General features: G+C 38.3%; 1 protein-coding gene across 8 annotated transcripts in view; it reads left to right on the forward strand.

Annotated features, from left to right (window-relative positions):
* The window catches only part of LOC122553571 (centrosomal protein of 170 kDa protein B-like), a 106444-nt gene that overhangs the window by 17284 nt on the left and 76905 nt on the right, over positions 1-12255 (forward strand). For all 8 annotated transcript variants that reach the window (XM_043697580.2, XM_043697585.2, XM_043697583.2 and 5 more), the window contains exons 5-6: positions 1343-1401; positions 1484-1634. In XM_043697580.2, coding sequence (XP_043553515.2) covers positions 1343-1401; positions 1484-1634 — 210 coding nt within the window. The remainder of the gene's footprint in view (positions 1-1342; positions 1402-1483; positions 1635-12255) is intronic.

The raw sequence follows: 12255 nt of genomic DNA on the forward strand, positions 1-12255 counted from the left end.
AAAAACATGATCAGTGCTGGAAACACGTCTTTGATGTAATGTTTCCATCGAGTTCTCGAGTTCTCCTTCGGATAATTGAGGTTCCTCTGTACTCTGATCAACAAAGGAAAGCATACCAAATGCCGCCTTCACTATCCTGTCTACCTGTGTCTCCACTTTCAAGGAGCTATGAACCTGGACTCCAAGGCCTCTTTGTTCAGCATCACTCCCCAGGACCATACCATTAAGTGTATAAGTCCTGCTAAGATTTGCTTTCCCAAAATGTAGCACCTCACATTTACCTAAATTAAACTCCATCTACCACTTCTCAGCCCATTGGCCCATCTGATCAAGATCCCGTTGTAATCTGAGGTCACCTTCATCGCTGTCCGCTACACCTCCAATTTTGGTGTCATCTGCAAACTTACTTACTATATCTCATGCTCACATCCAAATTATTTATATAAATGATGAAAAGTAGTGGACCCAACACCGATCCTTGTGATACTCCACTGGTCACAGGCCTCTAGTCTGAAAAACAACCCTCCACAACCACCCTCCGTCTTCTACCTTTGAGCCAGTTTTGTATCCAAATGGCTAATTCTCCCTGTATTTCATGAGGTCTAACCTTACTAATCAGTCTCCCATGGGGAATCTTGTCGAATGTCTTACTGAAGTCCATATAGATCATTTTAGATTAATTTCAGAAATTAATTTTCTGCTGAAATGTCATCATTTTGAATTTTTGGAAGTGCTTTAAAATGAATTAAAAGAAAACTTCATTGGCAATAATGCCACATATGCATCAGGTATGTTTTTTACATGTTTATTTCTCTTAATCCACTCTCCTTTCTTCTCTTTATCGTATCTATATTTCTGTCTCTCGTTTGCCCTGTTTCTTTCTCTGTCTTTCACACTTATATTGTTGTACTTCCAAAGATAAATCATTGTGTTTACTTAACAAATTCAAGGTCTCAGATCTGATATTGACATTGCTATGCTGTTATCATATTGATCTGTGATATCAGTGTCGTGCAGTCTCAGTGGTGAGTGTAACTGTAATTAGTGTCAGTTGCTAATTTGTGGGGATTTATGGTCCATTCTATTATTTTGCCCTGGGAAACCAGGAAGATGAGTCTTCAAGGACTATTGTACTGTTGCTTGGAGAATAGTCATATCCATATTACAGATATACATTTCAAAGTGTTCAGTGTTGAATTGACTCAACAGAGACCCCAGATTGGGGAGTGTGCTTGTATAATTATTGGCTATTAGGAGCTCTATTTAATCAGTTTAATTATGTTTTAATTGAGCCTAGTATTGACAAGTTCACATTATTTGGCTTTCTTAACAAAATCTTCAAATCCTAATATGTATATGTTGGAAAAAAGTGTACATACAGTTCCTGAAGAGGCCCTAAAGGTAAGTGGAACACCATTATCGTTAATTTTCAGAAAATTGTCAGAAATGCTGCCTCACCTTGTGTTTTGTTGTGCTTTGTCAGCATGAAAAATACACCAGTCAGTTTCAAATATGTTTGAAAGCTGCAGAAGATAAGAAGATGGAGCAGTCTGACTTGGGCCATGATCAGTCAAGTACAAAATTAGAGGGCCACAAACAAAATCTTGAAAAGGTTGAAAAGAAAGGAACTACAGGTATTTGTTATATTTTGATAATATATTGTAATTTGGGATTTGTAATACTACATAATGGTTGCTCCATTAGATTAGATTCCCTGCAGTATGGAAACAGGCCATTTGGCCCAACAAGTCTACATCGACCCTCCAAAGAGTAACCTGTCCAGATCCATTCCCTACCCTATATTTACCCCGACTGTGGGCAATTTAGCATGGCCAATTCACCTGAATTGGACATCTTTGGATTGTGGGAGGAAACTGAAGCACCTGGAGGAAACCCATGCAGACACTGGGAGAATGTGCCAGCTCCACATAGACAGTGTCCCGAGGTGGGAATCGAACCACTCCCCTGCGCTGTGAGGCAGTACAGGAAAACTACATGTATTAGCTTCAATATTACTTAGTGGGTCACAGTGTAATGTCTCAAAACCCATTGAGAACAATATCAGGTTTTATCAACAGACATTCAATTTTAAGTGTTGAAATGTGCCTGATATGGCTATAAGTGGAATTGTCATTGTTATTTATAATGTTAAAGGGCGGGTCATATAACAGTGGCTGCGAAACCCATCCTGGGATTGTAGTTGAATCTTAAAAGTTAAAGAATATGTTACCAATTCACTGGATGGCAGTGCAGAACAGAGCTTTGTTTAACTCTTGATGGCTTTAAGAATGCAGCCTCTTTAAACCTCTGTATATCCTGTAATGAGGAAAGACTCAGTGCCAGTATACAATATGTCCTCAACTTTCCATTCCTAAAATTCTTTTCTGTGCTTCTCTACTGTAGAAATCACCCCACTTGCCCCAGTTCACCACGCACCCACCACTGCAACTAACTCCCCCAACCACTTCCATTCTTGCGTTTTGTACTATAAGTAATACATTAACTGGAGTAACAATAGAATCAAGACTCCTCAGTCATGAAGCAATAAAATATGTACACACCTTTTTCATGTTGCTTTTGTAATTTTGATGTAATTCTGTACAACCATTTTGCATATTCATTCGATATTAACATTGATGCAATGTAAATTGGAAAATATGACACTTGAAGCCAATTCATATCCAGAACCACTTCCGCTAGGAACAGTTTTGTAGCATAAATTGGGTGCAAGCAACAGTCTTGTTTACAGCCTATGTTCTGCATTATGTGTCTCTATGATATATGTGATATCTCATTTATATTGCAGCTGTATTTGAATGAAGGGAACATTCTAGTCTCAGTCAAACTAAGCACTGAGTCAACCTGTACATGCTAAACATCAATTTTAATATTGAACGTCTCCAAGCAGTGGCCAGAATGGCCTCCAGAGCAACTGGTCCACAGTTGTTTGACCACCAAAGCAATCCTACCATAGCAACATTAGTTCCTCAGCATAAGCTAAAGCTGTACCATGTTTTCTTTCCTTCTCTGAATGGTTTCTACTTTGGTGTTTTCAGCAGAGATTCATTGATCAGTCTTGATCTTCCATTTACAAAAATTCATTTTGTTGAGAAAGGCAAGCACTTGTATACACTAATAAGTTTTTCATTTTCATTACTTAAACTAAAGCTATCCATTCACCATACTTTGACTGATTCATTTAGTTAAATGCCACATTTGTGTGCTATTTGTTTCTTGTTTGTTGCTTACTGTACACCAAAAGCGTATGAAGTGTTTGTTAAAAAGTATACATTAGCAATAATTTCCATAGATAATATTTTCTCTGCACTATAATTAATGGAAAACCTGCTTTTTTTTCAAAATTAATATTCTACTGGATGTCTATCACCATTTAACTTGGTCACCTTTGTGCTAAAAGTGGTCATTGACATTTGACCTTCTGTGGAAAGGAATATCTGGTTCCTAAATACATTTTATCTACTTCCTGACAGCATTGCAAGGAATGCAGTAACACTTGAAAAAATGTGTTTGAGTAAATAATATTTGAAAAAGCAGATTGGAGAGCTTAATTATCTGGGGGTTTGTAATGTCCTTGCTGCTGTGGACTGTAGCACACGTCTGAAGATTAGAGTATAAAGGCAGCACTGTTCTGACTGGTTTTAATTTTAACATGTAGGAGTGAGACTTGGAGTTGCAGAGCTAGTCATTCTGACTAAACTAATAGTTTAGCTTTCCCTCCTATAACAGATACTTGTGTTTCACAGTGAGACAGTAAAATTAACAAAATAATTTTAACCTTGTACCTATTTTACTACTTTTAACTCTCTGAAGTATTCTTCCTATTAGGTTTCAGATCACTCAACATATTTTTTGATTTTGATTAATTTTTGCTTTCTTATGCCTCACTACAGTGCATGTTAGATAAATATGAAATGATAGTATGAAATATTGGCCATTGTTCCTTGACTTTTTCTCACCCCTGCTGTAGGGACGATGTGGTTAAACCTGAAAAGGTTCAGAAAAGATTGACAAAGGTGTTGCCAAGGTTTGAGGATTTGAGCTATAGTGAGAGGCTGAATAGGTGGGGGCTGTTTTCCCTGGAGTGGTGGAGGCTGAGGGGTGACCTTATAGAGGCTTATAAAATCATGAGGGGCATGGAGAGGGTAAATAGTCAAGGTCTATTCCCCAGAGTAGGGAAGTCCAAAATTAGAGGGCATATGTTTAAGATGAGAGGAGAAAAATTTAAAAGGGTCCTAAGGGGCCAAGTTACACCTGATAATGAGTTTCATTTTCATCAAATTTTTCTGGGCAACATAGAGGCTAGAGGAAGGTCAGTGACAGCAACTGGAAGATGAGAAGTAACAATAATGTCTGAGAAATGGTGGACAGCAGTAATATTTGGCAGATAGTATTGAATGATTGAGTACCTTGAACATGAAGAAAGGGAGACTTGCATTGTCATTCTATAGAGGAACATAACATGGACTTTAACAGACTACATCAGTTCTCTTGCCAATCCCGTGTTATAAGAAAATTGCGTAATAGCGGCACCATTTAAACTAATGGGGCTGGAGTTGCATTATAACCAATACACACTTTAAAAATTCAAACTTTAGAAACAGTTTGTCAATCGTAGCGAATTTGTGTTAACGAAATGCATGTTATAACTGAACAACTTAAATAATAATTGCAGATTCTACATTCAGTGCTCAGACTTAAGTTGTTGGATTTTGCTGTGGTGCTACATATAGATAGGACTGTGTTCTGCACAGGCATGTAGTTCTTAGAGAAAAAAATACACTTGTTGCATCAACAATCCACTGCTTTAAACAAAAAAAAAAGTGAAGCAGTCACTTCCAGACAGTGTTGTAGCACAAATGAGATATTCCACGGTCCCACAAAGGATGGAGAACTCAATGATTGTAACCTTTTCAGATCATTCAGTTACTGGATACTGGCATCAATACAGGTTGTTCTGCTATAACATGACAGTTGCGTTCCTCTGCAACCTTGTGCAGTAGAAAATTTTACAATGAAAACACACTTAAAAAAACACACTGTGGAAGATCACTAATAGAAACTCACTATACCTATTCAGTAGGAAGTTTGCATTATCCAAATGATGTCCACAATTCGTCAGTCTCGTTATAGCCAATTCGCGCTGACAAAACAGGCATTATAGCAGAATGGCCTGTACCACAGAGGGAATGAGGACAAAACCAATTTTAATAGGTATAAGACATCACAGCAGATAACAGGATTAGATGAGTCAAACTCAAGAATGTCCAGGGAACAGTTAAGATATGACTCAAACATCATATTGAAATGAACAGCCAAAAGCTGAACAGTGGGGTAGTCTGAGGAAACTGAACTGATCACAGAAGCTTTAACTTGATTAATTAATACATTAGTCTTAGATTCAATTAATTGCACTGCGTTAGATAATGGTTCTGCCTCGATAGTGTATGGAACAGGTTAAAATGTTATTAGATCCTTACTACTAAGTGAATCTAAAATAATGTGAGGAAGTATAAATGTTTTATTTGTTTCAGAGCCAGGGATAATAATACATCAAGGTCACCAGAAATAATGGTGATTCTATGCAAAATCGCAGATGTCTCTCTGGTGAGAGACATAATCTTGCAAAACAGGCTTGTCTTAAGATACGTATAAACTGCACCTGGAAAATGGTAAAACGACTGCTCTTGAAAAGTTGGTGGATTTGCAGTTTACCAAATAAAAGCACAATTGCTTCCCCATAACTAAGCCTAACATTCCTATTCAGAATTTTAGAGTTGTTAAAATCATAAAGAGAAAGGCACAGTACAGGACTATCATGTGTAAGCCCAACTATTTAGATCAGGCACCTGATCAACATACTTAAAAGTAGGGGCAGGTGAATGGAAGGATGTGACTATTGTAGTGACAGCAATGAAAACTAGACAGCTTCAAATACTTGCTAAGTGTCCAAGATGGGGGACAACAAGCAAGACAGTACATCCCACTCACCACAGATACTGCATCCAGACAGCTTCCATCACTACATCCCACTCATTTAAGTCCCAATGTTTCAATCTGTCACTCACTATTTCAAAATTCCCTCTGTCAATATTCTCTCTCTCCTTAGTCACTACATCTCGCTCCCTCCGGGAAAGAAATTCTCATTCGTGACGTCCCCCTCACGGCAGTCACTACATCCCTCTTCATTCAATCACCATCCTACTTTCGTCAGTCACTGCATCTAATTGCCCTTACGTACTGCATTCCTCCCCCAGCTAATACATCTTCTTCCCTCTCTCCCAGTCTCTGAAGTCCTTCTGCTTGTTGAACGGGTAACTGTTTTTCTGCAGACGCACACATGGCTCTTCTGTGATCAATAGCCTGTCTCTGAGATAGTGGATGTCACTTGTATTGCAGAATTTGACTATTCTTCGATCTTTGAGTGAAAATTTCACCATTGTCTTTCACTACTTTATCATTTGCTTACTAAATAACATGGAGAGGCAGGGGTCCTAAATCCAATATGGCTGGAGATGGGGAGTGCAGGTCAGCACAGACGATGTAGGACACAGTTTGGGTCGCTCCTTGAGAATGTAGTAAATTTATATATTTTGGTTTCTTAAATTTGGTCTAAACGTGTTCTCTACACTTTGGCTTTTTTTCTGAAGCACGACCCATTTTTACCTGTATCCTTTCAATGGCAACTTCTTAAACAAAATTTGAGTCAGCCAAGTCTTGTCATGCCAGGCTGTGCCATTCACCTGAGCCCGAGTCTCCAGAGAGACCGAATACTAATGAAGCCATGCTATGTAGCATTAAGGACACGACGAATGATATGCAGGCCAAAATCATTACCAGGTTTGATTCCATAGTTTCAGAGATGGTTAAAAAGGAGGTAACAAGTTTTGTACTTTCAAACCCGAGAAGGCACCATGTGTGGTGACATTGTACGCTTTTCACAGTATTTAAGTACACATGACAACAAAGCTTAAATCAAGAGGGAAATGTTCTCTAGTTAGGACTTGAAGGACCAAAATGAAATAAATGGCTTGTGAGATTCAGAGTGAGTTTGGGAATTGATCAGTAGTGTTTCAATTCAAAAGTAACCAAGAGTTTTGATGGTTGCATATTTGTGGGCATGGCCAGGGACTGAAACCTTGGGCTCTCTGCTGGGTCAGGTCCACCCCAACCCTTCATCCTGAGTCTACGGCTGTGTGCGTGCCCTGATGTACCCTCATGTACCAACCCAGACCAGTCTGTGTGTGGAGAAATTAAGGTTGATCCATACAAAAGCTGCATGTTGGCATGGAGAAAAATTTCGGAGAGAATTGTTTTTAAAAACACCTAGAGGCAGGCATTACCGCAGGAAGCTGTGGAAATTAAACAAATGCATTTATAGATTGATCAATCAAGGATATGATATCTGTCTTACTAAAGGTAGGCTACACTCAATGAGGAGTAGATCCAGCAACATTCTGGTGCTACTGAAAAGGAAAATATGATGCATGGCGATGAATTTCCATGGAATGGTTCTACGAGATTTAAATAATTTGTTATGCATAAGACTAAATGAAAACTAATGACTGGATTCCTGGCTTCAGGACCCTTTAAATATGTAGATTCCGGCATTAAGCAGAATAAGTCTACAGTAATCTTGAATTAACAAACTTTTCTAGAAAGCATCATTCATATGCTGAACAATCATACTGGATCATTACACAAAAATAATCTTGCATCTAAAGAAGAAATAGAGCTGTTAAGATGAGTAGACAACTGAGTTGACTATATATTAGAACTAGCATTTGACCTTGTCTGAATGCAATGGAACCAAGTTCAATGATGAAATATGCTATTGTTGAAAATGGCCAATGATACATTCAAAAAATAATTATGGATAAATATGCACTCAATTTCCAGCACTGGGTTCAACTGAAGAACACAAAATTAATCATTTTAGTGACATTACTTGCACCAAATTTCTGGAATAGTACAACTTGTTTTTGTAATATTCTTGATGGGTGAAAATGGAAAATGTTGGTTCTTGTCCTGGGAAGCTAAAGAAGTGAAAAAAGGTACTTCAGCTGTGAAAAATATTGGCTCTTGTAGAAGCAATATATTTGGGATTTTACTTGCTAAACATTTTAAGAGAAATTTTATAAAAGGGACATTCTGAGAATAGTTTGGCCATTGATATTACATAATTAATTCTTCCCTGTAGGATAACATACATTCAATAAAACGTGACTGAATAAATGTTGAAGAGTGACTTTGCTAGTGTAAAAGAGATGCTAGAAAGAATAGCAAAGCAATCTCCAAGATCAAATGGGAGATACAAACAATTGATAGTCAGATTGCTTTACAATTGGAATGCTTGCACAAAAGCACTACCTGTAAATTCTAAGAATTGTCTTGTATTCTGATATAGTATAACAAATATGGAAAGAATCCTTTTCCCTTGACATTTGCTTTGAAATATTGTTTACTGTAACATTTTGATTTAGGAAGGGGGGTCTGTTAAATGTTATGTCAATGTGATTATTAATAATTAAGGATATACAAATGGAGGGCACTGATTGATTAAGCTCGTACAGCAACCTTTCAATTAGTCTAGGATATCCATGTGGTGCCAGTGAACTGGAGGTTTGCAAATCATACCCACTAATCAAAAAAAACAGATAAATCTGGTAGTTATATGTCAATAAGTATTACGAAAACTACTATAGACCACAGTAAAGAGCAAACCAATTCTGATTTGGAGAAAACCAGATTAGCCAGGGACAGTTAGCACAGATTTGTTGATTGCAAATTGTTCTTGGCTAATTTAATTTCATCCCTCGATGAAGTAACCAAGAGGGTTGAAGGTAATGAGTGGATGTTCCATGAACTTGTATTAAAAATAAATAACAGATGTATTTGGAAAATAAATACAGTTCACCAATTTACACACAGTAATCTTTCACAAACAGCTGTATAGCATAAATTGGTTTTCTGATGTTAATTAAGAAATAAATATATTGGCCAAGACAATGGGGACATCTTTGACCATCTACAGAATAGCATCATGGAATCTCTTACATTCATCTGAGATGTAAAGGGCCCTGGTTTAATATCTCAACTGAAAGACAGCAGCTCTGACATGATGATACTAAGGAGTGCCACTCTAAATGTCAGGCAAGCTTGAAAGGTCATGCTCTAGAGTAAAACTCGGACACCTAACCTGCTGATTCATAGGCAACAACATAACCACATTACATCGAGAAACCACATTACATCGACCTGGACCCAATATACCGGCCACTGCAGCGGACAGCTGGAACTGACAACCGGAAGCAGCAGAGACAAACCAATGTAAATGCCGGAGGAAACGTCACAGAAGCGCTTCACAGGAGGCTCCCAAGCACTGAGGATGTCACCTAGACCGGGGACGAAACGTCTGCAACACAAATTCCCAGCTCGGCGAACAGAACCACAACATTGAGAAAGCCTCAGAGCTGGCACTATTTACATCTGATTCTAACTTGCACTGACCTTCACTAGACAGAATTCTTGATCCTAATTCTAATGAAAGACTGTTGGCCTTAACTGTCAACTCTGTTGCCCTCCCCACTTGCCTTCTGACTTACTGAGTATAAGATGTAGTAGCAAAATAGACCAGACAACCCACTGAATCTAAACATTTACTGAGATCATGGTTGATCTGATGATTCTAAACTCCATTTTCCTGCCTTTTCTCTATAATGCTTGATCCTTTACTGATTAAAAATCTGTCTATTTCAACCTTGAGATAGCTTAAGATAGGAAACCTGCCTTTAATTTAAAAAAATTCCACAGATTCTCTATTCAGAGGAAAACAAAACATTCTACATCCTGAATTAAATCTGCAACTCCTACACTCTCTCACAAGGAGGAGCAGCCAACCTTTTCAACTTCACCTCATAAGACAGACCCTTCATATGGGGTATAAGCCTAGTAAATCATCTCTGGACTACTTTCAATGCCAGTATCTCTTCCTTTAGATAACGGGATAAAATCTGTTCACGGTATTCCAGCTCTGGTCTGACTAGTACTATTCCAGCTCTGGTCTAACATAGTGTTATCAAAACCTCTCTATTTTATTCTCTATTCCCTTTCAAAGTAAAGGCCAACATTCCACTTGCCTTCCCTATTACTTCTTATGGACTTCTATATCACTCTGCCTTGTCATCTTCTGCAGTCTTTCTCCAGCTAACTAATATTCAGCTCCTCTATTCTTCTTGCCAAAGTTCACGACCATACATTTTCACACATTATATTCCAACTGTCAAACTTTCGTCCACCCAATTAACATACTAATATCTCTATGTAAGTTGGTTATAACCCTCTCATAACCTGCCTCTGTCTTCTATTATTTAGCCAATGCGCTATCTATGCTAGCATAACACCTCCAACATGGGCTCTTATGTTATTAAGTAGCCTAATGTGTGACACCTTATCAAATGCTTTCTGAAAATCCATATATGTTCCCCTTTATTTATCCTGCTTGTTACCTCTTCAAAGAATTCTAATAAATCTGTCAGACATGGTTTCCCCTTCATGAAGCCACCCACTGGCTCTGTTGATCATGTTATGTATTTCTAAATGCTCTCTCTTTATATCCTTCATAACTGAGTCGCACATTTTCCCAGTAACAGACAATGAATTAACCATGAGCCAGTTTTTTTGCTTTGGCTGCTTTTCTTTTCAAATAATGTTACATTGGCAGGTTTATAATCCTCTGGGACTCTTCCAGAATCTAAGGATTCTTGGAAAATTGCTACTAGTGCAATTATTATCTGGGTAGCACAATGGCTCAGTGAATAACACTACTGCTTCATAGTGCCAGTGACCTGGATTAAATTCCACTCTGAGGCGACTGTCTGCGTGGAGTTTGCATGTTCTCCCTGTGTCTGTGAGGATTTCGTCCAGGTGCTCTGGTTTCCCCTCTCAGTCGAAAGGTGTGCAGGTTAGGCAGATTGGCCATACTACGTTGCCCTATAGTATCCTGGATGTGCAAACTAGGTGGTTTAGCCATGGGAAATGCGGGATTACAAGGATAGGGTAAACTATTGGATGTGGGTCACATGCTCTTCCAAGGGTCGGATTCAATGAGCCTAATACTCCCATACTTTAGGGATTCTATGCTCTATAGTTCTTTTAATATCCTATGATGCATTCCTGAGCTGAAAATGTGTTGCTGGAAAAGCGCAGCAGGTCAGGCAGCATCCAGGGAACAGGAGAATCGACGTTTCGGGCATGCCCAATGCATTCCATCAGGTCCAGGGGACTGGTCAATCTTTAGCCCCATTAGTTTCCCTAATAGTTTTTTTCTAGTTATAGTTAATATATGTATTTTACTGCTGGATTATTTAGTAATTTTAGAATGCTATTAGTGACTTCTTCTGTGAAGACTAATGCAAAGTACTTGTTCAAATCCTCTGCTATTTCCAGGTTTCTCAACCTCATTCTCTAAAACCATCTGCTCACTTTGGCTTCTCTCTTCCTATTTAATATATTTAAAGAAGCTCTTGCTGTCCAGTTTGATATTACTTGCACATTTACCTTAAACTTTGCCTTCTCCCCCTTAAGTATTTGCATGGTCATCTTTTGTTGGTTTTTAATATTTTCCCAATTCTCAGTCTTGCCTCTAATCTTTGCCACACTGTACATTTTTTTCTTCAATCTGACATATTAGGTTTATCCCCTTCCTAGAATCCATCCTCTCACTGGAATATGTCTTTGCTGTAAGCCATGAACTGTTTTTGAATGCATGTGATTATTCCTCAACATTGTTGTTCCGAAATTAGTTGCCCAGTCTATTCCAGCCAGTTCTGCCCACATTCCTTTATAATTACCCTTATTTTAGCATAGTGGTTTCTAACCCAAGTTCCACCTTCTCAAACTGAATGCTAAATTCCACTATGTTATGGTCACTGTTTCCTTGGGGATTTTTAAAATCTGACATCTGTTAAACCTGCCTCATTACATTCACCAGATTCAAAAAAAATTGTCTGATCCCTCATTAAATCCAGAACATATTTTTCTAGGAAACTGTCCCAATATGCCCTTATGAATTTTTCTGACTATCCCAATCTACAAGAGGATTCAAGTCACTGGTGATTAACGTATTGCCTTTGTTACATGCCATCATTATCTTCTGATTCTTTTTCTGCCTCATCATACAGCTACTCTCAGGGGGCCTGTAGACTACTCCTACCAGTGACTTCTTGCAGGTTTGAT

The sequence above is a fragment of the Chiloscyllium plagiosum genome, unplaced genomic scaffold (assembly GCF_037043375.1).
Source record: "Chiloscyllium plagiosum isolate Xiang-an unplaced genomic scaffold, Cpla_swu_hap1 HiC_scaffold_8, whole genome shotgun sequence".
Classification (NCBI taxonomy): domain Eukaryota; kingdom Metazoa; phylum Chordata; class Chondrichthyes; order Orectolobiformes; family Hemiscylliidae; genus Chiloscyllium; species Chiloscyllium plagiosum.